The 27,660-nt window shown below is 50.5% G+C and overlaps 1 protein-coding gene across 11 annotated transcripts in view; it reads left to right on the top strand.

Annotated features, from left to right (window-relative positions):
- The window catches only part of DYSF (dysferlin), an 80,552-nt gene extending 54,264 nt beyond the window's left edge, over nt 1-26,288 (top strand). For all 11 annotated transcript variants that reach the window (XM_038178651.2, XM_038178647.2, XM_038178648.2 and 8 more), the window contains 9 exons: nt 1,312-1,451; nt 3,188-3,276; nt 3,543-3,638; nt 6,667-6,808; nt 15,055-15,154; nt 16,600-16,778; nt 17,471-17,580; nt 17,919-18,066; nt 23,298-26,288. In XM_038178651.2, coding sequence (XP_038034579.2) covers nt 1,312-1,451; nt 3,188-3,276; nt 3,543-3,638; nt 6,667-6,808; nt 15,055-15,154; nt 16,600-16,778; nt 17,471-17,580; nt 17,919-18,066; nt 23,298-23,336 — 1,043 coding nt within the window. In that variant the 3' untranslated portion in view covers nt 23,337-26,288. The remainder of the gene's footprint in view (nt 1-1,311; nt 1,452-3,187; nt 3,277-3,542; nt 3,639-6,666; nt 6,809-15,054; nt 15,155-16,599; nt 16,779-17,470; nt 17,581-17,918; nt 18,067-23,297) is intronic.
- The last annotated feature ends 1,372 nt before the right edge of the window (nt 26,289-27,660 follow it).

The raw sequence follows: 27,660 nt of genomic DNA, 5'->3' as shown, positions 1-27,660 counted from the left end.
ATGTCAGATCTGAACCTGGTGGTATAAAGTGAAGCTATTAAACACGAGAGCATGGGTTTTACAAGCCCTGCACCCGGACCATTATTCCATAACCCCCACATTTGTTGTTTTCTGAGAGGGGCTTTTTCTTTTTCCTGTGCGCGCACACACACACACGCACGCACACACGCCAGGTTTCCACTGCTTGGGAAATGGCCCATATGTCTGAAGTTAACCACTTCAAGACATTGCCAAGAAAGGAGCTGGGATATATCACCTGAAAGTTGCCGAGCTGTAATAATATTTATGGAGCGCATTTCATTTCAAAAAGGTCCTCGAAGGTGCACGGCCTCGAAACGACGTGGCTGCGAGGCAGCCGTGCGCCGGGGCGAGTCCTGCACGGCAACGTTTGGTGGGATGAGGGTCCTGAATTGAGGGGTGGAGAGGGCAAAAATGTCCCTTGCTAATTGGCCTTGTCCAGCAGTGTGTTTGCGGAGGGATTAGGGGCTGGTGCGGAGTGGGATGAGGATGTGGAGGTGGGTTCAGGGACCAGGATGGGTGTTGGAGCTGTGCTGGCGGTGCCTGTGTTGGTCTCAGCTTCCTCTCATCTCTGTCTTCCTCCCTGCACCCAGCAGAAAAGGAGCAGGACCCCGCGGGGAGCTCTGCCACTGCGCTCCTCTCTGCCCAGCCAAAGCTCCTGGCTGATTTTAAATCGTAAAATCACCGAATCTTAGGTTTAGGTTGGCAAAGACGCATGAGATCCTCGAGTCCAACCATGCCTTAACCAAGTCCACCACTAAACCATCTCCCTAAGCACCACGTCCACACGTCTCTGAAATACCTCCAGGATGGGACCCACCACGTCCCTGGGCAGCCTGTTTCAGTGCCCCTTGGACAAAGCTCTGCTGGGGACGGGATTGAGCAGCAGGGCAGCAGCGTGGGCTGGAAGGCTGCTGGCCCCAGCTGCTGTAATTTTGGGGATCCCAAGCCCTTAGAAGCACTTCAAGCTGGATCAACCCCCAGATTCCCCTTTCCATGTGCTTCAGCTTGCAATGTTTCACTGCTCTGGGGCTTGCTGTGGCTGGGGTGGGATTGTGTGAGCCCCCTTGCAGGTCCCTGTCCCACGGAGCAATGGTTTGCCCATGTGTCCCCCTGGCACCACGTTGCCTTGTGCCCTTCTCCTGCTTGCTCCTGGCTGCTGTGAGGTCAGTGGGGCTCCTGCTTGCTCCTGGTGCTTTCCCCAGAGCAGCAACCCTTGCAGAGCCCCCCTGGGTTGCTCAGCACCCTGCCCGTGGCATGGCGTGACCCTGCTCTTGCTCTGATCTGTTGCAGAGGACGGCAAACCCGTCAACCCCCACCTGGGGCCGGTGGAGGAGCGACTCGCCCTGTACGCGCTGCGGAAACAAGGGCTGGTGCCGGAGCACGTGGAGACCAGGGCTCTCTACAGCCCCCTCCAGCCAGAGATCGAGCAGGTGAGTGGTGCCGAGAGCTCAGGATGAGACCAGGAGCATCATTTTCCCTTCCACCCGGAGCTAACCAGGTGAGATGTTCTCCATGGCTTTTTGGAAGGTGCTCACGGCAGGAGGAGACGTTTCTTGGAGAGGTCCTGCTGCTCTCGGGCTGGCTTGCTCTGAGTGCTTGGGGAGATCAGCTCCATCCTCCTGGAATAGGCGTTCATTTTCATCAGCATTTGCTCACAAAAGCCTTTTTTTTTTTTTTTGTTTGTTTTTTTTTGGGGAAAGCCATTTCTGATCTGAAAGCGTCGATGCAGAATTTATAATGATAATGCTCCTGCAGGCTCCTTTGGCAACGCAGCAGGATTTCTGCAGCAGGAACAAGTCCTTGGAGGCATCAAGTTTTAGTACTAGTGCAGACTGGATATTTTTTAAGCCAAACAAAAGCTAAACGGGCTTCTCTCCAAAACCAATCAAAACCCAGGTATCCGTATTTCACCTAACCCCTTTTCTTTGATTAGTGTGGATGTGGCTTTATGCCTTTGGACCAAAAAGTGCTGCTTCCCGGAGAACACCGTGATTTGTCCTCATCTCTCTTATGTGTTCCAGTTGCAGAGGCAGTTTCGTGGGACTGGCTCTGCAGCTGCTGTAACCGTGCACAGCCCGAGCTCCACCACTGCAGCACCGTTACCTTCCCGTGGTTTGTTTTTAGCCAGTCCAGTGAATTTGCTGGCAGAATTAAATGCACTGCCAATGGCTCTAACACCTTTTCATGCAAATTCACCCACTGAAATTCGGGATTAGAGGCAGGAGGTGGCTGCTGTCAGCCGCCCAGTGGGTTTGTGCTGTTCTTAGTGTCATGGTAGTGTTGGAAGGGTGTTTCCTGCATGTCTTGGGCTTGGGCAGAGCAATTTGGGTCTGCCCTGCTCTGGTGCTGCTGATTGGGAGTGTCCGTGGTGGTGGTGCTGGGCTGGAGGGGATTAACCTGGCTGGTTCAGTAGGGGTTGCATTGGGCACAGCTCCCAAAATCATAGCCCTGACCCGCTGCAGACCCATGGAACAGGCTGGCTCTACCAGGCTGTTTGCAGCGAGCTTAAAGGGTGGATTTTTAAAGTTTTCTGCTGAAATGGAAGATTTTCTTGCCAAAAAACAAGCAAACCACAAAGCTCTCTGTGACGGGCTGATTGTCAAAGGATGTCTTTTTTTTTTTTTTTTGCTTTAAACCCTTGAGACTGTACAATAAAATATTTTATTGGCACCCATTGGTGGTTTACAGTAAAAGGGACCACCTAAAAAACGACCCCCTGAGATTTCAGCTGTGTTTCTGCTGCTTTTTTCCCTGGAAGGATTATTTGAAAGTGGAATTAGCTCTCCTCATCCCACCCTCCACTCCCATGGTCAGAAACCCGTAAACCAGCTGTTCAGCTGGTGGCCACTGGTTTTACACTATGGAAAATGAGCTGCTTGCTTCTCCAGCACCTCCCATGGACCCAGCCCTCAGTCTGGCCCTACGTAAAGATATTCAGCCTTGGAGAACAAACCTGGAGTGCACCTTCAGCTAATTCAGATGACCTCTTATCACAGGCCATTGGTGTATACCCCACTATCACTAAAATACCCAGTGACACTTCTCCAGTAAAGAAACCTGGGTTTGCAACAAAGGAACCGTGGAGCACTTGGTATTTTCTGTGCTGGGTCCTATGAGGAGGTGACAGCAGGCTCACCAGGCTTCACGTCTCTTTCTTTGCTTGCAGGGAAAGCTGCAGATGTGGGTGGATCTGTTCCCCAAATCTTTGGGTCAGCCTGGTCCCCCTTTCAACATCACGCCACGCAAAGCCAAGAGGTGACTTCTTTTTCCTTTCTGACCCGGGGCAAGGCTGATTCCTGCACCTTCTCCTTGGGGGGAGGAGGAGGAGAGGGCTTGGAGATGTTGGGTGGGGAAGGATTCACCTGCTCAGCTGAGGGGTGTCTGAGCAGGCTTATCTTCAGGGGAAAAATGAGTTGAATCTGAAGTCCTCCAGCTAAATAGCTGAATAGCAAGACGGGGCTGTTGGGTGGACTCCTGACCAAGATTTCCCCCTCTCTCATGTCTCTCCTGTGTTCCTTCAGGTTCTACTTGCGCTGCATCATCTGGAACACCAAGGACGTCATCCTCGATGACCTCAGCATCACGGGGGAGAAGATGAGCGACATCTACGTCAAAGGGTAAGCCACCCCACTTCTGTGCCCTCCAGATACGACAGTCTGAAGGCACAGGAGAGCAGCAGTGGAGGAGTTAATGTGCAACAACACTGCTGCGGTAGCACGAAGCCCCCATATACATAGGTTGGCTTGTTTGGGTAGCTGCTTTTTTTGGAATTCCCTTTTTTCCTTGAAACACACAAAAATGTGGCAACCAGCAGTAACTCCTCTGGCACATTCCCTTCTCTGCCTGACTCCATTTATGTTTTATCTTGTGTAAAATGGTGCAATCCCAGCCAAGGGACTTACTTATTTTGTGCGTTCTTTGGATTTATGGACAGGAAGAGGTAGGATTTTGAAACAGACTGTAAATCCCTTTTTTACAATCCCAATTTTCCTCCTGTAAATCCAGAATGCACGCTGCTTACCTGGTATTCACATCAAGTGCATTGTTATCAGCTCCAGCTAAGCCGCTCTGTGCACCTCGGGGCTCTGAAATAGCAGTGCTTGCAGGGGGCTGCTGGAAAAAGAGAGCATCCAGCGCCTGGGGAACCCCTTGCTGGGCTTTTGTCACCCCCAGTGACCAAGCAAGTCTCGCAGTGCTGTAAATGAATTAAAAATCTTGCTTGATTTCTTCATCTTCCCCCCTCAAATGGCTGCATCATTCCCATTTCTGGATAGGGCATAAATAACCCTGCGAGCAGAGGAGGCAATGGTCCTTCCATGCGTAAGTGTCTGCCCCACTGGCACCCTGTGGACAGAGGGATCACCACCACAACATGGTGGAGCTTTGGTGGGGACCCTGGGTTTGGGAGAACTCGATGGGTAAGAAGCTGTTACTCAGGGCTTTCCTCCAGGAGAGGTCTCACAGCACTCCTTTGAGGAGGCTATCGCCAGTGTGATCCCCATTTTACAGAGAAATCACCCGCTAGGCAATACCAGGACTGGAATCTCGGTGTTTTGGGCATTGTCTTTTTCATAACATGTAAATTGTTGCCTGCCAGTTGGGGAAGTAAATTAAATAGTCACTTTTCTATCATGAGTAAGACAGAAGTCACCAGCCTTTTATTTTAATGAATTAACAATGTTATTTTTTGGTAGTCTTACAATAGCATGAAAAGGTCTCAACCACGTTTAGGTCTGGTTGTGCAAGGCTGAGTACAGAGACTCCTCTTCCCAAAGCCTTGTGCTGAAGGCTGACAGAAGTGTAGGGAGACCACGTTCATTCAGAGCTGAAGATGGTTTGGATTTAAGAGCTCTGTCGGTCTCTGTCACAGGTGGGGGACATTTTTGTATTATTTTCATGGTCAGATTTCCAATAACGTTTTACTTCACTGATAGGACAGATCAGCCAGGTTTTGTGGGAGGTGGGAGACTCTTCCTATGAGGTTTTCCAGATACAGTGAGACAAAATCAGGACTGCTCTGAGCAGGTTGGACCAGAAGTTTCCAAAATCCCCTACCAGCCAACCACCACTACTATGATGTATGTGATATTATCCAGTGTCTTTAAACCTCGTCTTCATGCCTTTTGGGGTTTCTGAATGAAAAGATGGCCTTGGTCCTCCCAGATCTAACATATACTGAGCTCAATGAGATATCTGTTTGCTTCAAGAAGAAAGTCACCTCTTAAATCTAGGAACCCAACATTGCCTTTGGATATTGCAGGTACCTTAAGGTGTGTGGATTCAGAAATGACTGGATGAATTAACAGGCTAGAAATCCACCTGGTCCTGTTAAGCACAAAAACGTTACCTACATGACCAGAAAGTCTCTGACCTGCAAGTCACTGCAGGCTGGAGAGGTGTTGGGAAGGAATCGTGTTAGGGAGGTGTCATCTTTTGGGAAGGTGTCATCTTTTGGGAAGGTGTCATGTTTTGGGAAGGTATCATGATGTGCTTGCCCCGTTCCCATACTCATCCGTGGAAATCTGTGCTTGGCCCCAGTCAGAGGCAGGACACTGGGCAAGATGGGTCACCGTGATGTTTTTAGCTCTGGGCCATCGTGATTTGGATGCTTTTCCTTTCTGGCAGTGGGGAGAGACAAAACAGAGCCAAAGAGGGATCTGAACCAGACCTCTCCTTCGTCCTTTTGCTCGCTTGCAAGGAGAGGGCGCTCACACTGCATCCTCCGAGGAGCCCCGCAGAGCCTGGAGCGGCGTGGATAAACACACAGGCTGGCCATTTGCATCCAATCAGATCAAATCAAATAATCCGGCCACAATTTAAGCATTAGCGTAACCTCATCACACAATTCCCAGTGCCACCGAGCCCTCGCTGTCCGCGTAGCACGTGTGCCTGTGATCTGTAGGGTGAACTCGAGTAGACCTCCCCATCTCCCACAGCACACTTGTATAGCTGGACAAAAAAAAACCAACTTATTTTCAATTTAGGTGGAAAACAATCAAACGAGATAATTGTTTTCATTAGAAATTCCCGCTGAATCTTTTGGCTCCCCTCTAGAAGGGCTCCAAGTACACACACGGCTGTGCTTTATTGTGTTGTTTAGTTCCATTGATTGCTGAAGACCAAAAAAATAAATTTGGACGGGGGAAGAGAGCAGAATGAAAACCCGACACTTGCAAAACTTGCAGCTGGAAAAAAAAAAAAAAGTAGTTGTGGAAAGTTTTCAGTTTGCCCCTGGACTGGTTGTGGAGGGACCACAGCAAGGTCTTTTAGCACAGGAGGAGAACGGGGCTGCAGCTGGGGACCCCTGGCCACAGCGGGGTGAGGCCACTCTGGGATTTTCATGGGTATGAACCCTGGCTGTTTAGGACTCCCAAACAATCATTTTCAAGGAACTGATAGAGAACAGAGGGGAAAAAATGACCCTTGGACTTCAGCGTGCTGCCTCCATCAAGAGAACAGGTTTTAGAGGCCGTGAGGTCAGTTTGTTGGGGGGGCTGCAGAGGGGAAAGCAGCTCTCACCAAGGCACATTAGAAGCTGATGTGGGCTTGTGGATGGGCAAGTGACAACTTTGAGCCAGAGTTTAGAGCTGTGTTGAGCCTTTAATACATCCACAAAGCTTAGGGCAGTGTGTTTGCGTTTTGCAGCTGGCTGGTTGGCCACGAGGAGAACAAGCAGAAGACAGACGTGCACTACAGGTCTATGGGAGGAGAAGGCAACTTCAACTGGAGGTTCATCTTCCCCTTCGACTATCTCCCCGCCGAGCAAATGTGTTACATTGCAAAAAAGGTGAGTGGTGCTGGACAGGCGTTTTCTGCCTTCTCCTGGTATCTCTGAGCTGATCTGCCTGGCTTAAGACCTGCAGAAATGCAACACGCTGGGGCTACACGAGGTTCAGCCTTAACTTTGTGATGTTTGGGACACAGGGTGGTGGACAGGTGGGAATATTGCATTTAAAAACACACTTTCAAGGGAAAATCTGTGTAAAGGTGTTGGTGGTGCTGCCTCTTGCTTTATAATTCAGCCACGGAGGGTCTGTCTCCACGAAGGAGACCCCAGCTGGAGGCTCCCTGTGCAGCCCAGGGAATATTTGAGACCCCCAGCACTCAGCACACAGCTGGGATGGGGCCAGCAGCTTTCCAGTGCCCCCCACCAGCCTGATCTGCACCTGGGCTGCAGGGATACCAGGGGGAAACGAGTCCCAGACCTCACACAGGGAGAAAAGACTGCAGTGGCCTCAGCTGGAGGACAGCAGGTCTCCTGCCTCCTGGGGAAAGTCAGTGGCCACCAAATTGTTGCTGGAGCAGAGGGGAGCGTCTGCCCCTTGTGCTCTTGTAGCTTTGTAGGGGAGCAGGGGCTGGAATGTGTCGTTGATGCAGAGAGGGGAAGAAAAGCTTTGGTTTGGGATTCAGGATGAATCTCTAAGTTGAAAATAGTGATAGATTTTGGCCTCCTTGTTCTTACATCTGTAATTGAGTATTGCTTCTGGTATTTCTTAGATAAGCTTAGTGCAGTGCCGTGGTGGCAAACGTGGACTGGGAGTTGCAGGGAGGGAAGAAAGCAGAGGGCTGGAAATGGGGTGGATACACGGAAAAATGGGACGGGCTCGCAAGGAAAGCATTAGCAAGGGGAAACCATTCACTTAAACTTCCAGCTCAGATCACCTGGAGGTTGACAGGCTGGGTCTATGTGGACAGCGGGGACAAGCCCTGCTTTGGAGACCTGGTCTTGTTCTGTGACATTTCCTAAAGCTCAGACCCCTTCAGCCCCTCTGTCCCAAAGACATCTCATTGCAGAGAGACCATCTGCATCCGCACAGCTCACCTGGGACCCCCCTCCCAGATTTTTTCCTTGCTGGTCCCAGCACGGCCCGGGGTGGAACTGGCACGCCAGCGGGGAAGATGCTGAGCAAATTCCCAATCCCTCCAGCCAGACGATCCCTGCAAAGAGGCCTCGCTTCAAAATGAATTGCCGGGTAGTTAAACTGATTGACAGAATCATAGCTGTACCCATTTCACGCTTCATGTTAAACAAATCAAAAGTACAGTGTGTACTACATTCAATTATCCCCCTTTGAAAAAGCAAAGACCCCCCTATAAACCGTTTAAGAAAATACATCCCACTGTGCTGATATTGATTCTCCTCCGACCACATGTCTGCCAACACTGTATCAGAAAATAAACAGCTTGTAAAACCTCTCTGTAAAGGAAAAAATAATGAATGAAAAGCCATGCTTTGTATTTGTGGGACACATTCCGCTCTGGCAATTTTTGATCTCGCCATGTGCTGTTTGAACTCCAGGTTCATTACTGCTGCTGTAAAAGCCCATGCGCTGAACTTTAAACGCAGGCGATGGAAAGTGGAATTTAAATCAAAACGGTCAGATGGCAAATTCTGAGCTGCTAAAAGCCACCTGCACCCAGCCTGCCTGGTGTTGGCTCTCCGAGGGAGCACTGCCGGGAGAAAAGCAGCTTTCAATTTGCTCTCCTTTGTTCGCTCCGCTCGCCTCCTCGCTGCTGGGGTTCCCTTTGGCATTAGAGGATGGAGCGCGGGGTTGAATCACCCCAACCCAGATTGGGAAATCATCTCCCGGAGGAGCAAGGATGCCCCTGAGCAGGGCAGTCCTCGTGATGGTTAGTTGTGGTGTGCAGTCCTATGGGGAGCTGGAGGCCCACAAACCCTGGGGAAAAACGGGTGCCACCTGATGGAGCCAGCCCCTGCAGCCTTGGGACAGGCAGCAGTAGCCAGGATCGTTCCGCCCTTGCCACAAGGTTTGGAGAAATTCATCTCCAAAACTTCAGAGCTCTGGGATCCCTTGGGGTTTCACAGCTTTGATTTTTCCCACTGCACCTCGAGGGAAAGTGGGAGCCTGGAAATCCCACAAACAGCAATTCAACTTACGGACTGGAAGTGTGGGTTCCTGTCCCTGCTTCTCTGAACTTGTTAGCCATCTCAGAATGTTTTTTTCCAAACACATCTTCTCTTGATGGAGTAAAGTTGTAAAGATTTTGCTTTGTAAAGGAATTTACCCCATTCTGGATTTCAAAAAATTCCCCAAAAAAGAGGAATTCAATCTTTGGGATAGCTCATGTGAAAATATAAAAACGCACGTTTCTTTAAGCATCCTCTGTCAGTATTTATTCGGAATTACCTTCTTCTGTTCCCCCTTCTCATTTTGCCACCTCTCTAGCAGCCATGGACAGGTCAGACCGTGCCGTTCGTGTCACCACAGCACTCTTGCAGCTTTCTGTGTCCTTCAAGAGCCCAGCTTCATAGATTTCAATCCTGCCACTGGTTTGGTGAAAGGGCCAATGCACAGCACACGTTGGGGCATCACTACATTGCAGGGGGAGCTAGGGGAGCAAATAGGTTCGGTGTCCACATCAACTCGTGGAGGGGCGGCCCCGGGTCCCAGACGAAGGACAAGGTTCTGCTGCCAGCCAGCAGGGAGCAGGGCAGACGTCTGCAGGGTTTAAACCTCAGATCCCCAGGTCTAAGTCTGGCAGCTCTCGACTCTGGCAGACGATGTTATCAGATGGTCATGGTGCAAGCAGAGCCTACGGAGAGCGCCGCCGAGATGGGCTGGATGCGGCTCAGGTTTCTCCGGGCACCCCGTCAGAGAGGCGCTCAGCTCCCGCGTCTCGCAGGCGCTGTGGAGGTGGAAAATGCATGAAATTGATTTTGAAACGTTCGGCTGCAAGTGCCAATTACAGCGGTAGCTGCACAGAGCTGCCAAGTCTGAATTTGAGATGTCCTCCAGGGCAAAAAAAAAAAGCTTGACACCGAATGTCTCAGCAAATGTCATCGGCATAAATGAACACCCGGGGTTGAATTTCAAGAGAGCCTCAACACACGAGTTAAAAAATCGTGGTGCTTGAGAGGACCTGGAAATAAACCATTGGGTTGGAGTTTCGAAGACCTGGCTGGGGGGTTCATGCCAGCTGAAAAGCGTTGCAAAAAAGAAATTCCATTTGATGAGCAGAACGAATACGGGAACATTGTCAGCAATTTCAGCCCCGTGTCGTGCCATGCCACCGGCAGGAGCCAGACCAAAGCACAGAGCTGTTGTCTTCGTTCTTGTTCTGCTACTAGTCTTGGGGGTTTGCTGTCAACAACAGAATGAAGAGCTAATGCCAGAGCAGAAAATGTGCTGTTTTGTGAGGGTGAAGAGCCATTGGAAGGGGAAACATCCCGCTACTGTGGAAGAAGCTGCAAGCATCAGGCTGCTTTGTTCAGGCTGGGACAATTGTGGTGAGGCTCTGCTTCAGGGAGCTCTTGCCTTCATCTGATTTCTTCCCCTGTGTGCTCTTTGCTGAAGGGGCCCATCCCAGGTTTGAGGTTAATTGCGACCTATTTGGGTGCAAAAGCAAAGTGGCTTTAAGTTGGAGGTTTAAGCTGGCATGGTCATATAAAACCTAATTTGGATTCCAAGTTGGTGAGCCCTGCAGCCTGCCTTGCAGAGATGCCTGCTGGGCTTCACGCCACCTTCAGCCGCAGAACTGGGAGACCAGTACGAACTGGTGGAGGTCAAAGCTCACTGGGAGACGTCAGGGGTCGGGCACAGAAGTGGCAGGGGAGGAAGAGGGCTCTCAGTGATGCTGAGTCAGCAGATGCCAGGAGGGAAAGTTAGGTGGTTGAGTGTGCTGTGCTGCCTGGGACACTGGGAAAATAAATAAATAAATAAAAAAATCAACAATATTCCAGAAGGCCAAGTCCAGGGGAATCTCTTCTTCCAGTTTTAACTGCTTCTTAAAGCAGGAGGAGGTGCTACAGTCAGCAGGTGCTTCAGGCAAGGAAATCATTGCTTGCTTGAAGATGCTTTGTTAATAATGAACAGCTCCAGGGACAGATCACGGTATGGAAGTGGCAGAAGCGATAATACCAAATAGATGTGATTCGTGTCCTCAGACAGCTGCGAAGCTGGGAAGTGGAGGGAACAGCAGGTTGGTGAGCTGTTGGCCCTATAACCCTGCAGGAAGATGCTTCCCTCCCCATCCTTTTTAAGAACTGATGCAGGACGTGTGAGTACCAGAGCAGGAGCTGCTGGAAATGATGGAAGCATGGCTGGAAATAGCTGGTCCTAGAGGATAATCCCAGGAATAACCCCGTGGCTGTGAGATATTGGTGCTGCTTGCACATATCTTTGAGTAACTGAGGTCCCATCTGTGTAAGGTGCAGCTGCTGCATGCTGTAGCCTCCGCGTTTGCTGGCTTTGGATCTGAGTGTGACAGCAAACGTGATGTTTGGAAGGCCTTTAATAAAAACTGGTCGGCTGGTGGCATCCTAGAAATCACACCAGCGACAGGCTCCTCAGGAAAGAGGTAGGTTTGGGGTCTTAAACCTGCTGGGGAAAAGCGGGGCAGAGAGGGCAGCAACTCCCTGCTCCAAGCGGTGCCGTGAATGGAGCTGAGAATAAATTCCTCACTCCCTGGAGCTGCTGCTTTCCCAGCTCCATCCATTCTGCTCACTTTTCGGACTCACTACAGCATCCTGACACCTTCTGGGCACTGATGGCTCGGATTTGTGTAGGGCCAGAGCCTCAGCTCCAAGTGCATGGCTCTGGGCTGGCTGAGAGCACGTGGGCAGCCTTGACTTGGTGTAGCTGTCAGACAGAGCAAGAGTTTAGCCCTGAGGTATGTGTGTGCCCTCTCCGTTGTTTAATTTCTATAAAAAAATAGCCAGGAGTGTGAGGTTCCTGCAGCTGAATTGCTGCGTTTTCCCATTTTCCCCTGGTTCTGTTCTGTTTGTCACTGACTCTCCAGGGTGAACCAAGAAGTTTCTGTGTCCTGGCTGGTTTTGCTTTGAAATTCAGCGTATCGAGCACTGATTTTTATGAATAATAGGTAATATTTTGTTAGATTGAAATTTTCATTCCTCTTTGGTCTTAGGAAGTGAAAACAAGATTATTGCTTCTGAATTTGGACTTTTTCCTTTCTTGGTTCCCATCCTTTGTCGTGCCCTTCCCTGTTTTCTCAGGGACATGAGAAAGCAAAGCAAAACGCAGCGTGTTCGTTTTCTCTCAACGTATAGCCAACATGCAACGTTTTGAATGTGCTCCAAGTACTTTTTTCTTTTTTTTTTTTTAAAGAAAATGTAATTACACAAGTCGGTCATAAATTAGGTATTTTAATGGGGCCGAAACCAGCAGGCACAATGACACGACAGAATTCATAACACACCGAGGGCAGCAGTCGTGTCCTGGGATGTGCAGGCACCCTCTGTGACATGCCACGGGGAGTTACCCCTCTAAATTTTACTTTCTGATGGACGTGTGGAAAGGGATGAGCAAATCATCTGATTGCTGTGGGGCCAGGGCCTGGAGCTCTCCTGCACCAAAATGGGCCAGGCTTGCTTGGCCATTCATGCCTTTCCCCCTCCCCAAAAAAGCAGGGTAGCTCCTCACTTTGTATTCTGCAGCAACAAGCAGCCCAGAAGAAATGCAGCCCTGTCAACACTTTCCTCGTGATATGAGCTTTTTTTTTTCCCCTGCCTCCCCTGCTGCATTATTCAAGACCGTAAAATATTCACCGGCCTCCCCTCTCCACCCCCCACCCGATGCAAAACAAACCCCCCAAACAATAACTCAAGCCCCCTTCCCTTCCCACGTCTTGCAAAAAAGGCTAGGAAATAAATTTCTGGCCACGGCTTGTTTTTATAGGGAACCTTCAGAGCTAGATTTAATCACGGAGGCAGCTTTTCACACCGCCTCGAAATGGACCCATAAACTTTGCTCAGCATCAAATTCCTCCTTTCCCCAGCCCGCCCGCCCAGCTCCGCTCCGCCGTGTCCCCGGCTTCACGGGGCTCGGAGGAGGGAAGCTTCGCCACCAGCCAAAACCACATTTACAGGCTTTTTCCACAGGAAAGGCCAACGCTGTAGAGAGCTGCTAGCGTTGTACCAGCTCCGCGTTGCCACCCGGGATGGGGCTGATCCTGCCCAAATCATCCTTGCTGGGGCAGGGGGGTCCCTGGCAAGCTGGGGCGCTGCTCTCAGGGCAGAAATGGGGTCGCACAGCACCCCAATCCTTTTCTGGGTTGCTGCTCTTTCCCCATCAGGGCTGGCACGGGGCTGGGTCCTCCCAGGGAGAACTTTTCCTGGGGAGCAAAGCTATCACTGGTACCCCTGGCTCTTGGAGGGGCTGCTCCAGTGCCGAATTTCGCTCACGTTCGGCTCCGGGTGGATGGGGTGGTGCAGAGGGAAGGTCCAGGGTGTGCTCCTAGAGGTGCTGGCAGCAGCGTGGTGATGCCCTCGGAGCACGGACACGGCTGGATGCTGCAGGTGGTGGTGGTGGAATCAGCCTCCAAATTAGGGACGGCAGCGCTAGAGGGGACGAGGCACTTGTAGGATGCTTCGTCCTTTCCCAGCCTGAGCATATGTGGGGTGCCTGGATCACCCCTGAAAGGCTCTGTCCCTGATCAGAGGGAGCCTGTGCCTCCAGGAGCTCACCACGGGAGATGTCCTTTGTCCCCCATCCTCTGTCCCCCATCCTCTGTCCCCCATCCTCTGTCCCCTATCCTCCTGTCCCCCATCCTCCTGTCCTCACCCCCAGGAGAGCCCCCGGCCCCCAGCGATGCCATCTGGCTGCCTTCTGCTGGCACAGCTACCTGGTTCCTCGGGGCTTTCTTCTCAGGATGACTAACAGCCCTTCTGCAGAGCAGGACCCGACCACTATATGGGAAGAGGAAGAATCACCATAAGCTCTTTCCCTTTTTAGCAGTTTTAATTTAAAATGAGTTATTAGCTGGGAATACGTGGCCCTCCCCCTCGCTTGAGTAAACACACGTTTTAATACATCTCGGCGAGCGGTGGGGGAGAGATGGAAGTTTCCATTGACTTTATTTTATTTTTTTTTTCTAGATTATAAAATATTTAAAATGCATAAATAAAATGCTCCGCTGCAAAAATGCTGGCGCGTTTTTCCTAAGCAAGGCTGGGAACGGAGCTCAATTGAAATATAACCGTTCAGGGTGATCTCTTAAAGTCAAACCAGTTTCAATGGGATTTAAGTGCCTCCCTCCACCCACAGTCTCCCTAGTCGAATATTTATGTTCTTACGGAGTGTGACACGTTCTTATTTTTTTTTTTTGTCCTTTTATATATATATATTTATATATATTGCACGATATAATGAATCAGTCTCGTAGCCACGGCAGTGAATTTATGGTGCTCCGTATGCGTCGTGAATAATGCTGGAGTTTCCTGGTTTTAATTAAATTTGTTCTCTTTACGATACTGCCCTGTCGCAGGGACACACCTCTGAGCGTGTGCTGCTCCTCGTTGCACGCGTTGGCTGGAACCAGGAATAACAGGACCTCAGCTTTGTGCGCGTCCCTGTCCCGCTCCCTCTGTCCTTACACGTGGTCCTAACCTTCAGGCATCTTCTGGCATCCCAAAAACGATACGGGATCCCCTTTGGGATATATTACTGGTCGCACAGAGCAATTTTCGTGGGATGGACAAGGATCCACCAGATGTTATGATGGTGTGACCACAAGCCTGCAGGCACAGCAATGGGATTCCTGAGATTCCCCAACCTCCTTGTTAGAGAAACCTGGTTTAAATGTTCCCCTCCATCGGCATTTTGGGGCGTGATGCTCTGACTTCCCAAAAGGCAGATTGCACCGTGCAAGGGCTTGGTAAATTAGGATAATTGCAAGGGACGATTCCAGTGCGATTTTCATTCCAGGTGCTTTGCAAACAGGCGTCTGGGACTGCTGCAAAACCTTTCCAGGGGTTGTCACAGCAGGTCTAGAGGCAGAAAATAGACAAAAAATGCCCATGGGATAGAAAAGAGAAGTGCATATAGTCACAGACCTCACATTATTATAGACCTCAACCTCGGAGGTGAGCAGAAAAGATGAATAAGGTCATTTGAGAACTAAGGAACTCATCACTCAGTGAGCTGATGTGGAAGCCTCAATCTCGGTTATGTTATGGGATTTCCACGGCTGTGAGATGAGAGTAGCCTGGCTCTGCCCGCGTCTGCTAATGAGCCTTTTATTTTTTCCCTGGTTTCTCTTCTGGTCTGATTTTAGGAGCACTTCTGGAGCTTGGACAAGACAGAAAATAAGATTCCGCCGCAGCTTATCTTCCAGATCTGGGACAACGACAAGTTCTCTTTTGATGACTACTTGGGTAAGTCAGGAGAGGTTTTGGGCTCCGTCCCCACCGAGGCAGACACAAAGGAAACAATTACTGAATCTTTTTAGGACACAAAGAATGTGCACAAGACCAATTTAAGCCACTGAGCAGGATCTGATGACAGCCTAGGCTCAGGACTGGGGATAACTGGTTCCTCTCGGGCAGATTCCCAGTCTCTGCCAGCAGCAGCCTTTTCCTGGGCTGACCTGAGCTCTCGAGAGCATCACCAGCTCCAAAAGGGCCCCAGTTTCCACGAGAAGAGATTTTATCCTTCTCAGTGAAACTGAACTGAAAATAAAACAAAAACACCTAGTAGGAAAGAGCGGAGCCATGCAGTAGATTTTCTGTGCAGAAACTGGAGGCTCCAGCATTATTATTATTATTTTTTGGTTGAACGTTGTTCTACCTTTCTTTGTGCCACCCCCCAAAAAAATCAAACATCAAAAGCTTCACTGGGGTAGTATGTGATGAAGATCCTTTCAAATCCTCTCTTTGATTAATTACGTGGGCTGAGTGCCAAGCTAACCTTTCACAAGGTGTGTTTTCACTTCTGGCTTTACTCATTGTGAGTTTTTGTTCACTCACCCCTATGACTGCCAACGGTGAATTCTCTGCAAATTTCAGCAAACAAAATTGGCCCTTGGCTTTTGTAAAACACATTTCATTAAAGGACCTCAAAAGTGAGAAACTGCAGCACAGAAAGGGTAAAATGCAAACAGGCTCCTGCTTGTGCCACCCAGCATAAAAGGCTGCTGGCTGTCAGCTGGGCACCAGGAACAGCCCCTGTGCTTGTCCCTGGCCCTTCCCAGCCGAAAGGTAAATTTGTGTAACTGGGAGTTAAATGCTGGCACTCTCAGCTAACGCTTGAAGAACTGAGCTCAGATTTCCTAAAGGCTAGAAAAAAAAGTGCTAATTGTGGGATTGTTCTTTGTACGAGGAGGAAGCTGTCGTTTTTGTGGGATATTATTCTTAAATATTTTGCTGCAGTTACCAACCTTGGTGTGGCGATAACATAACCTGCCTAGAGATCTGTGAGCCTCCTGACCAATATTCTACTTATCTGCCCTGTGGATGTGGACAATTTGAATTTCACCTAAATCTAGTCCTCTCTGAAAATCCTAGCCTGCCTTGTTGGTGCAAGCCATCCCATGTTATAGCTGGGTACAGTCAGCAGATGTTTTACAGCCCCTCCTGGAAGGACTTCATGGCTCAGATCTTCCGAATGGTGATGCTCCCACAACGGTGATGCTGAGTGCTCGAGCTGTAGGCAGAGCCACGAGCTAAACCCAGTGCTGTGCTTAGAAAATCGAACCAGACTGAGCCTGCTCCCCCCCGTGCTGTGTGGGTGTCTGCCCAAGCTGCCGGAGGGTGCTGCAGCGGGTATTTCTTCAGGGGAATAGTCCTTGGGTTAAGGACCTGTTGTGCTTTTCTCCCTGCAGGCTCCATTCAGATGGATCTCAACAGGATGCCCAAGCCTGCCAAGACCGCAGAGAAGTGCTCCCTGGAGCTTGTAGATGAAAGCTTGTCCTCAGGTCGCTTCGTGTCCCTCTTTGAGCAGAAAACCGTCAAGGGCTGGTGGCCCTGCGTTGCTGAGCAGGATCAGAAGAAGACCCTGGCGGTAAGGCCTTTTGCACCCCTGGGTGTCCTCTTTGTGCTTTGTCTTTGGGGACTTGCTCAAAGTGTTGAGGAGGAGCACGGCCGGGCAGGCACATGGGGGAAGTCATGGCCAGGGCAGGGAACCCAGTCCTGGCCTGCAAATTTGGCAAACCAGACCAGATCCAAACTGGATTGTTTCCAGGATTTGCTCAGCAACATGCAAACGCCTCAAAGTAAAATTGTTTGTTCTGTCAGATTTTTAGCTGCAGTTTTTGGAACACGCCACCTCATTTGACCTCTCCACGACTATTCTTAATGCTCTTGTCTTGCGACAAGTACAAGGGAAGGGGTTTGACTGTCAGAGATTCACCTAAATCCAAGTGTCCAGGCTCCAGCTGGAGTCAGTGGGGGCCGTTTGATGCAGGTGAGGGAGGCCAGGCAGCAAATTAAGTCATTCACCAAAACTCCCTGATTCAGTTGCCTAAACTTGGCTGTCGATGGTACCTGAGATGCTCTGGGATATCTGCTGGGATCATCACATTGGGCAGGTGAGGGATCTGTATGAAATTGCTCTTGCTGAGCTCCTCAAGGTCTCAGGTAGTGGCTGTGCTACGGTCAAAGTGCTTTTTCTTTCCCCCGTTAGTGTTTTGCAACATGCCTTCATTTCCCACCTTTCTGCTTATTTATATCCTTGGTTTTGTTTAACCCCCGCAGGGCAAATTGGAAATGACTTTGGAAATCGTGGCCGAACAAGAGCATGAAGAGCGGCCAGCTGGCGTGGGTCGGGATGAGCCGAACATGAACCCCAAGCTGGAGGACCCCAAGTAAGAGCATCTTCGGTGGAAAAATAACCCCGGGGGCACAGAGTTCTCAAGGAGGAAGCTGAAAAGCTGGGTTCCCAGTCTGAGGTCTGCCATCTGAACGGGGTTTGCTCCCACGTAGGCTCTGCTGATGCTCAGATGTATGAGCTGAGACAGTCCAGGGGGGCTGGGAGGCTGGTCTAGACCTCCAAAAGAGGCCATTTAATGTAGTCCACACATGGGGATGTGGGTTTCCAAGGGGTGCAGCTAACTCTTACAGAGAGGAGTGCTCCTGGGGTTGGGATCCAGCAGGATGAAGGTACCACGAAGCTCAGCAGTGACCTCAATTTATTTGGCTGCAGGCGCCCAGAGACCTCCTTCCTGTGGTTCACCTCCCCCTACAAGACCCTGAAGTACATCCTGTGGCGGCGGTACAAGTGGGTGCTCGTCCTGGCCATCGTGCTCTTCATTTTGCTGCTCTTCCTGGGGATCTTCATCTACGCCTTCCCGGTACGAGGGGGCTGGGAGAGGAGAGCTGGGAGAGGAGAGGGGGGCTGAGCAAGGTCCCGGCTGCTCCCCCAGCTCTCCGAGGCTGCTCAGCTGCTGTGCTGACAGAGGTCCTGGTGTGGGTGGCTCCAAAATCCCAGGGAACAGCCCTGTGACATGCCAGAAGGGGGTCAGTGCTCCTGCTGTCTGCCCCTGGGTGCTCCCATCCTTGTGTTTCAATCCCAGTAAACCCAGAGGTTAACTGGGTGTTTCCAAAAAGGTTTGAGCTGCCAGTGTCGGAAGCGTTGAGCGCTGGTGGGAAAATCCCCGACGAAAAAAGCAGCCTAATTAGAAATACAGCCATTTTACAGGGCTGAGCAGTGGCAAGAAATGGATGGGGCTGTAATTGCTTAAAGATGCAGGGGAGTTTAGAGGCATCCAGGCAGCCCCCTCGCTCATTATCAAGGCTTGCAGCACGTTATCCCAATGTAACATCTGAAACGAGAGGGAGGGTTTTCACCTCATTAATCAAGCAAGTGGCTTTTTCTTGCCTCGCTGTCAGTTCCACTGGCAAAACAAAACAAATAAATAACGGAGCCCTGGCCTTCCCATTTGGCTTGGGATGGGTTTCTCTATCCTCCTCTGTTTCTACAGCACTGGCATAATTCATGCCGGCTCTTGGATGCTTTTTCCCCTCCTCCCAGACTGATAAGAAAAATGACCCGCCTCGCTCTTTCCAGCACTTAACAAATTCTGCTCCATGTATATGATTTTTTTTTTAAAGAAAATAACTCATTGGGGTAATTTATAACCCCGTGCGAGAGAACGTGGCTGCTTTCTGCAGATGGCTTTGTGCGCTCGCAACGCGCAGCCGACGAGCGAGGTGTGGAATTTCTCCTCGCCGTTGTAATCACTTTCAGATGAGCTGACCTTGTGCATGCTTGGCTGTTCCCATCTCAAAAACGGGATGGGATGAGATCACGGCTCTCCCCGTATCCCTGAGCCTTTGTGACCAAGAAGAACTCAGAAAACTTCAGTGCTCCCCTGAAGCTGCAAGTGGCTTTGCAGCCGTTCCGGTGGTATCATATAAAAACAATGTTGAGAGAAGCAAAAAAAATCACAAACTATAAATATTGATTTACGCTCATTATTACTTGGGTTTTTTCCCCGTTTCCTGGCTAAATGTTGTTGTATTTAATTTCATTTTGGTTGGGTCAATTTTTAGTCATATTTCGAATAAGTGAGGCCGTGTTTCATGGAATTTTTCAGTTTTTATGTGTTTGGCCAGCTTCCCCTAGATTTTTGAGGTCACTGGTCCTGTATCTACCCGGAGATTTAGTTGCTTTCCCATTTCATCCAGCAGTGCACTTGGCAGGAGCGCTGGTGGTGGTTTGCTGTGAAGGGTGCCCCTGGCGTGCTGACCTTTGGCAGAGCTCACCATTACATCCCTGATTTAAATGCACCAAAAAGCAACCAAAAAGCAACCAAATGCACCAAAAAGCAACCCCTCCTCACGTCTTGTCTGGTTTGCGTGCTGGTGGCACCGTCAGGCCCTGTTTAAAATCAGAGCCGTGCTCTGCTGGGTGCTGTCTGCGTGGTCCTGACCCCGTGCAGGGGTCCCATGCTGCAGGTGGGGGGCTTTGGGTGCACCCTGTCCCCCTCCAGCTGGGCAAAGGTGGTGGCAGGAAGACCTCAGGGGAATCCCATTAGGGTCCACGGACCCTCGGTCTAAGCAGGCTGGGGGCAAAGACCCCAAAGGGCTGCTACAGGGGGCACCCAGAGGTGCAGGTTTTCTTCTTCTGGTTCTCCTCTCCTTTTTGCTGTGATTTTGTGTGAACATCTCATCTGCAGCTTTCTGCTTCTTGGGAGCTTCTCCAGGACCTCCAGGGTCCTTCCAGTGGTTGCTTCTCAGGAGATGGTCCTCGGCTGGGCAGGGGTCTGGGAAATAGATGCCCACCACGTGTCCTGGGCAAGTAGTGGTTCCTCTGGCATCCCAGAGAGATGGGAATCTCACCTGAAAATGAACCCGGGGCATTTTCATTGGCTTCTGGTATAAAAATAAGTTTTTTTTAATTTTTATTTCTTCCTATCCCTCATACAGCGATGAAAGCCTCAAACCACAGTCGAAGTAGCTGGGAAGTCAAAGTGTTTGAGAGCCTCGTGCTCCCACCTGAAGCAGCGACAGGCTGTCCATGATCCCCGACAGTAGTTCCCAAATCTGTGGGTCCCAAAAGCTCAGGTTTTTCAGTGAATGTGAAGAAAACGATATCTCAGTCTTGTTCAGAATAATCATTGAGCAGTGTTGTACACCCCCAGGAAGTATTTTGCTCACTGGGCAGAGAAACAAAATATTCTGCAAAATTTAGGGCTAATTTAGGGAGTTGGAAACCTTTGAAGATGGTTTGTGCTTTGAATCAGAGAAGGTCCTGAGTTGAAGTGAGTGAAGAATACCCCGTGCAGAGGTGAGGAGGGTCTGGGGGAGCTGCGGGGTGATGAGGAGGTTCACCAGGACCCGTGGGGAGCTGGGAGTGCTGCGGGATGGGGAATTTAGGCACAGGTTCCTAAGAAATGGTTCGTTGTTAGTGCAGCTGTTTACAGAGCAGCTCCTCTGAGTGGGCGAGAGGCCACTTCCAACTGGAAGGCCTTTTGGGTTTGGGTGGAAAACTGCGTGGTAATGCAAATTTCCATAAAAAAGACTGTCTTGTTTTACAAAAACGGCAAAAAATGTTGAAAATCCGATATTCTGAGGATCTTCGCTTTTAAGTGGGGCTTTTCCACCCGGTCTGAGTGTCAGGTTTCTCGCCGGCTTGCCTCGGCTCTCTTTGCAGAGTGTTTGTCATTGTGGTCTGGGCGAGTTGGGGCACTGGGAATGGCATTCCCTGGATGCTTCCTCCGTGATTTCCTTGGGCAGGCCTTCGATCCAACCTGACATCAAGAAACCCTTTCGACAACAGACATATAATGCGACCCAGAAGCTGGATGTCAGAATTAGAGGACACTAAGTTTGGAAATAGGATGCTAATTTTTGAGACCGGGGTTAATTCACCATTGGAACGGTTTGCCAAAAATTGTGGTAAATTCTTCATTGCTCCAGGCATCCACGTATGGAGGTTGAATGTCTTTCTACCAGATAATGCCCTAATTCCACCCCATGCCCCTGTCCAGCAGGACATCGGTGGCATGATGGGGGCCTTTTGGAGAGGATTGCTGACCGTGGTGGGCTTTTCCTCCACTGGTACCACCACCAACATGAGCTCTGCCTCTCTGGGGGAACGCTTAGGGAAAGTCTCGGGATGGAGCTGGACACAAAATCAGAGCAAAAGGTTATAAAAGTCCAGCCTTGGCTTCTGCAGCCCCAACGCATGGGGAATATTGCGGTGAAGTTATCTCCCCGGAGCAGGGATTATTGTAAAGATTTTAGTGGCTACCACCGTAGAAAAATGTAGCGCGGCTTCCAGCTGGAGGCAGCTCTGTTTTGCAGCACCATGAAAATGTTTACTACCTTTTAAAGCTCTGTTTGTGTTCTGCAAGCCCAGCGTTGCTTCCATTGCCATTAATTCTAATTACAGCTTGCTTTCTGCGCTGATTGATAATCCTGCTTGGCTTTCAACACTTCGTTAATACAAATTCATAGCTGGACAGAAAACTTGCTACCCTCCAGAATGCAACCAGTCAAATCATAAAAAATAGAAGCGTTTTGGAGGAGAGACTCCGAAAGACAAATGGATGGATAATTAATTCGAAGGTTATATTCCACTGGAGGCTTTTCTAATGACTTCTGGTAAACTGCCCTAAGTTTCCTCGCCTGATTTATGGCATTATTAGAAATCCTCAATTGGCAAACTGCCCCATAATTTGCTACACGGTGTAATTTATCAAGATGCTTTTGCTCAGGCTTTACTTGTGTTGTTTTTATTCTCTCCCCTCCTCCAAAAAGCTTGCTGGTAAACCAGCGTTATGCTTTGTTTCCAGATACTTTTTATTTTTTTTTATTTTTTTGTTAAAGCACCGGAGTGATAGAACATCCTGTACCAATTAACTTCAATATGCTTGGGAGGCTCCTTCCAAGCTGGCTAGTATGTGGTCGCGGGTGTTTGAACCAGAGCTACTTTAAATAGAGCTCTTTCCAAACAGCCCAAGCATGTGTCTTTGTCTGTACTTTTCGCTGCGGTCTTGATAAGAGGCATTTACACAGCTTAGCCTTTTTTTTTTTTTTACAGCGTTGTCATCTTTCAAGGAAGGAATTACACGTGTAATAGGCTAAAATGCCGGAACAGCTCATTTTCCATGGCAGCCCCATGCTTCAGTGCACTGTAACAGGGGCAGCAGAGATCCCAGGAATGGTCACGGGAAGGTCTTGCCTGGGGTGTGCGCGCTCAGGAGCCAAAGTGCACCAAAGGCTGGTGCTGAAACAGAGGGCTGAGACGTTGAGGGACACAGACAGGGCAGAGAAAAAAAAATCCAGCAGTGGGTTTGCCTTCAATGATTGCCTTTGGCAGACTCCTTGGAGGCGGTCCATGGACCCGCAGGCTAGGCTTGTGCTGAGAAACAGACCCAGGATGGTGCAGGGCTGGGGGACCGCTCTGCAGATGTCCTGGCACAGATGCCTGGGGACCAGGGCCAGGGCCCATTTCCAAGGGTCCACCCCAAACGGGCAGAGCAGACAAGGTCACCTCTTTTGGGGGACAGCGAGCCTTCAGGATACGAAGGCAGGGCTTGAGTAGTGAGTACAGGGATCAGAGAAAGGGGGGAGGTTGCAGCAGGGCACCAGGAGGATGCTGGCGGGGAGGTGGCACGTTGCTGCAAGGAACGGAGATGGGGAAGTCAATCTTTCAGTTCTAAACTGAAAGAGGGAAGATTTAGATTGGGTATAAGGAAGAAATTATTTATGTTGAGCGTGGTGAGGCACTGCACAGGCTGCCCCAAGGAGCTGTGGCTGCCCCATCCTTGGCGGTGCCCAAGGCTGGGCTGAATGGGGCTGGTGGAAGATGCCAGGGTTTGGACCTGATTTTGTTTAAAAGTCCCTTCCAACCCAAACCATTCTGTGATTCTGTGATTGAGTGATCTTAAAAACTGGTGGAAGGTGCAATCAAAGTCCAGGAGTGACTCCTGGTGCTCGTCCCTCTCCCCTGTCCTGAGCACAGCCCCCCTGCAGTTCTGTACCACGATCCAAAACATGCTGTGACGTCCACTTGCTGCCCTGCTCTACCCGCTTCAAATCAGCTTTTCTCTGCCTTGTTTTTCCATTCCCCTAGAACTACGCTGCTATGAAACTGGTGAAGCCTTTCCAGTGAAGCTGTGCTGGCAAACGCATGAAAGGTCCGGTGCCTGCCTGGGGATTTTGGAAGGAAGCTGCGGCTCTGCGCTGGATCTCATCAGCAGATGGAGCTGGAGATGGGGCAGCCTCTCTCCAGCCCAGGCTGCTGCCAAAATGAAGACACAACTTCATGACTTTCCCCGGTGCAGAATTCCACCTGCAGCACTCACCTCGGAAGCAGTGCGTAAACAAGACCTACTCTGAGATATTTCTTATTTTCCTTCCTTTTTTTTTTTTCTTTTTTTTTTCTTTTCTTTTTTTTTTTTTTTAAGTTAAGCTGTCCTGATCTTGAAAGCTTGAACACCAACGCAAAGCTGAAGAGGGTGGGTGAGAAAAGGACCTTTTCGTGTATCGCCCGTGAGCACACAAAGATGCAGCAGACCTTAGAGGGGGAGCTTTGGGCTGCTGGCGCGAGCAGCGTGTGCCTGCTAAAATCTCTCAGGTTCTGAGCACACTTTTCTTTGCACTCCCAACAAGCCTTAGTTTTCCTTTGCCGTGTAACGTGTATTATCTGGTTTATAATATATAAAGTTTACCAAAGATGGAATGTGCTGCACAGCCTGAAACCCTGGGCTCTTACGTTGCCTTCCCAAAGAGCAAAAGCCATGAGACAGAGGACCCAGGGGAAAGGCTCTGAGATCCCAAACCGGGCTTGGTGGCAATTGCTAAATCAGAGCAACTGTTGAATTTTGCTCTCTTGAAGGACCGCACAGTCTGGCCCACGTGTTTTGGAGCTTCTTTTTCCCCCTCGGTGGCTCTTTCCCCTCCAAGTGCCTCCCTTCCGAGCCAGTGCTGCGGTGGCAGAGAGCGCGGGGCCAGGCTGAGCCCTGCCCCGAGAGCAACTCCAGAGCAAAGCAGGGCACGGGGGCTTTGCCTTCCTGCTTTTCGCTGCCAAATGCAAGCCCTGCAGCTACAGCTCAGTGACATATCGGTCTTTTTTTCTCTTGTGCTCCCAAATATGCTTAAGCAAAGCAGTACAAAAAGCAGACTGCAGGGCAAGCTGTGAAACTCTTTCTGCTTTGTGAACAAAATATTATACTGAATATTCTGCAGGTGTTGCCCTGCCACAGAGCAGCTATGGCAGGGCTGGGATGGCAGCACTGGGACATTTCTGCTGTTCCCTATTCCCTCCTGCCCATCTGTCTCTGCTGCTGCAATCCCATGGAGCGATGTGGACTGAGAGGGACTTCTGGTTATTAACAGCTCTGGCTCATGTCATGCTAAGATGCTCATCAAAACAGCATTACTCTTGAATTTTCATCCTGCATCCTCTCACCCTGCAAGGAGCCATCTCCCAGCACGGGGCCACCAAGTGGGAAAGCAAATGTCCCCATGCGAGACAGCCGTGCTGCTGCTCTGCCCCTGCTCCGTCCCCCCGCAGGACCTGGGTCTGCCTTCAGCAGGACGAGGCACGGCTGCCTCGGGTCCTTTTGACCCCAAAAGCTCAGCATGACACGTGAGAACAAGTAGCAGTGAAAAGTGATCCTGGGGGATCAGAGTTCCTCAGGACAAACTGTGCTGCTGGAAGCTCCTGCCCCGCTCCAGCAAGGCACTTAAGCCTGTTCTTAGCAAGGAGGCAGGGAACAAGCACAATGCCTAATTGCTTTGCTGGATGGGGATGCGATGCGTTGAGCATTAAATCCCTTGTTATTCAGTACTGTAACAGCACCCAGATTGTCCGGGGCAGCTCTCTGCCACGTGTGAACACAGCGTTTTTGACATGGAGAGCATGCAGATATAAAACCTGTCCTCGCTGCGGAGGTTTGGCTCATCCAGCATCCTCCTTCCAAAAGCAGCTGGTGCTCAGCTGGTGGAGTCGGCTCTGGGCTTTCCCACCCCAGGGTGGGTGTTTCATTTTACTAGCACAGTTAAATGCTTCATGTTGGCATTTGTTCAGTTTTTTCCCAACCCTTATTCGCACCCACACCCCATTTATTAGCCGCTGCCAGGCTACCACGTCTCGGTCATTTTTTTCTGTGATGCTTCCCTGCTGAGGATCCGGTGAGCTGAGGGCAAATGGTGCTTGGGTTTGTGCCTTTCTGAACGAGTTATAATTCTGTGAAAATGCTGAAAATGCTGGTGTGGTTGGTCCTTGCACCTCATCCACCATAACCCAGCTCTGCCCAGGGGTCTGGGTATCTTGCTGCCTACCTGCATGCCTCGCTCCCCCATCTGCAGTGGGAAATCAGGCCTGGTATTTCATTTCTTTGCTTCACTTTGCAGAGTCTGTAAAGTTTCCCACCGTGGCATTATTGCTCCATGACCCTCACCTGTTTCAGAATCACAGTCTTGGTGCCAGGACCCCCAAAGAGACGAGTGACCCAAGCTTGAGTTCAAAGCAGTGCTCATACCTGGATGCTTGCCATCCAGCCTGCCACAGACAAGCAACCCTACCCAAACTCACCCACGTGCCACCTCCCAGAGCCTCTCCCAGTATGAAACCTGATTTTATTTCCCAGACCCTACCAGCAGCTCTTCCCTGGCAAACCAGAACGGGTTGTCAGTGGTGTGAGACCAGGATCCAGTGGAAAAGGAAAGGGTTGCATCCCCACATGCCATCCTCCGTGTTCCCAATCTGGGCTCTGGAGCTGATTTTCATGCCAAGAAGACTCCGTGGGCCTGTGGTGGGCAAAAGCAGGTCTGAGCATCTGACAACATCAGCTCAATCTCTTTTTCTTTGCTGCTTGAACAGCCACAGCCATCTGTTCGCCTGGCAGGGAGCCCTCTGTAGCTGGGTTAAGTCTCTCCACCGAAGCCAGCCAGGGGTAGGAGCTGTGTGAAGTCCGTCCTGTGCCTCCCTGTTATTTGGGATTTGGACAATTTGGGGTTTGGATGATAGCCGGATGATGTCTGTATCACCTGTCTATGCCTTATATACAATAACGCGAATTTCACTGTGGTTACAAATGAAATGCTCTGAAACCTTCTACCTCCTTGTGTGTTTTTTTTTTGAGTTGATGGAATTAGGGCACCTTCCCTCCTTGTTGTGGGGATGCAAAAACGCAGCTGGGAGGACCAGGACGGGGTGTGATGGTCACTGTGCTCCTCCTTTCTCACCTCTTTGCTAATGTTGCACAGGAACAGAAGCTCCCTTTTTTTTATAAACCCAGGCACCCAAAATAAGCCTGCTAAAAGCCAGGGGTGACTGGGGAGAAGGTGGAGGGCTGGGGAAGGGGAGAGGGCAAGAGACTCACAGATTTCACACTCCTGCAGCAACGGGGAGGGCAGGTTTAGGAGGGGAGAAGGTGGAGGGGTCAGAGACGCCCAAGCATTAATTCTGGGTTTTTTTTTGGAGCTGGCTGTGTCAGGGAGATGCTCCAGATGTGCTGGGGAGACTGCTGATGAGATTGGGGCCATTTGGGAATCCCCAAATGCCTTTCCTTTCCCTGGCAGGGTGCAGGTGGGTGCTCCCTGCTTTGGCACAAGACACCCCCTCCACTGCACCACATTTTGGGATGGTGCCTGGGATGGAGGCAGGCAGGGGATGGGGGGACCTGAATGCCCTAGGCTTTGTCTGAGGAAGATGCAGGGCTTTGAGCGGGCACTCTGAGCCAGCAGCATCCCAGCCACATCTCCCCAGCCCCACCACAGCCTCTGACAGCCCTCAAGTTCTGGGGGAGAAAGTCCAGGAGGTCCTGGGGGGGAAAGGGGACGTGTCCCCATGCTGAAGGCACGAGAGGGGGGGTCCTCACTGGGGCAGGAGACGGGGGGATGGATCTCACGTCCCTGCCTGTGCCTGACCGTCTGTGGGTGAGTGCAAAAGTGAACTGCAAAATGTTCCATGGCTTAAACGCGTTTGTGCCGCTTGATTTTCTATTATTTCCTCGGCCTTCAGCTTGATGCTGCGTGTAATTGAAGGCTGGAGATGGGAAATGCGAGAGCTCCTCTGGGGCGGCCGTGACAGATCCTGGCCACGAGACGAGGAGCGGGGGAGCTGCCACCCCGCACGAGGCTGAGCCCCATTGATCCAGAAAAAGCGTAGCGAAATTGCTGAATTGTTTTTTTCTCCTCAATAATGACAATTCCGTATTAATCTCCCGGTCTGATTTGCTCAGAAGAGAGAGGTTTTCACCCAAAACGGGGGCTGGTGATGAAGCTGCTTGAGTGGGCAGTGGTGCAGGCACAAAGGGCATCTGTAGAGAAGATTGTTGTGGCCTCCTGGCCCCCAAAGCAATAAGATTCAGGGTGGAAATAGCCTTGAGTGACAAAACTCTTTTGGTTTTAGCTGAAGGTATAGCCCCTAAAACCACTCCCAGATTCCAAAGGGTGTTTGCTGGTCCTGGAATATCCCCCCTGGTACA

The sequence above is a fragment of the Anas platyrhynchos genome, chromosome 4, assembly GCF_047663525.1.
Source record: "Anas platyrhynchos isolate ZD024472 breed Pekin duck chromosome 4, IASCAAS_PekinDuck_T2T, whole genome shotgun sequence".
In the NCBI taxonomy this organism is placed as follows: domain Eukaryota; kingdom Metazoa; phylum Chordata; class Aves; order Anseriformes; family Anatidae; genus Anas; species Anas platyrhynchos.
The sequence above is the reverse complement of the archived record's forward strand: the minus strand, read 5'-3'. Positions and strand labels throughout refer to the sequence as shown.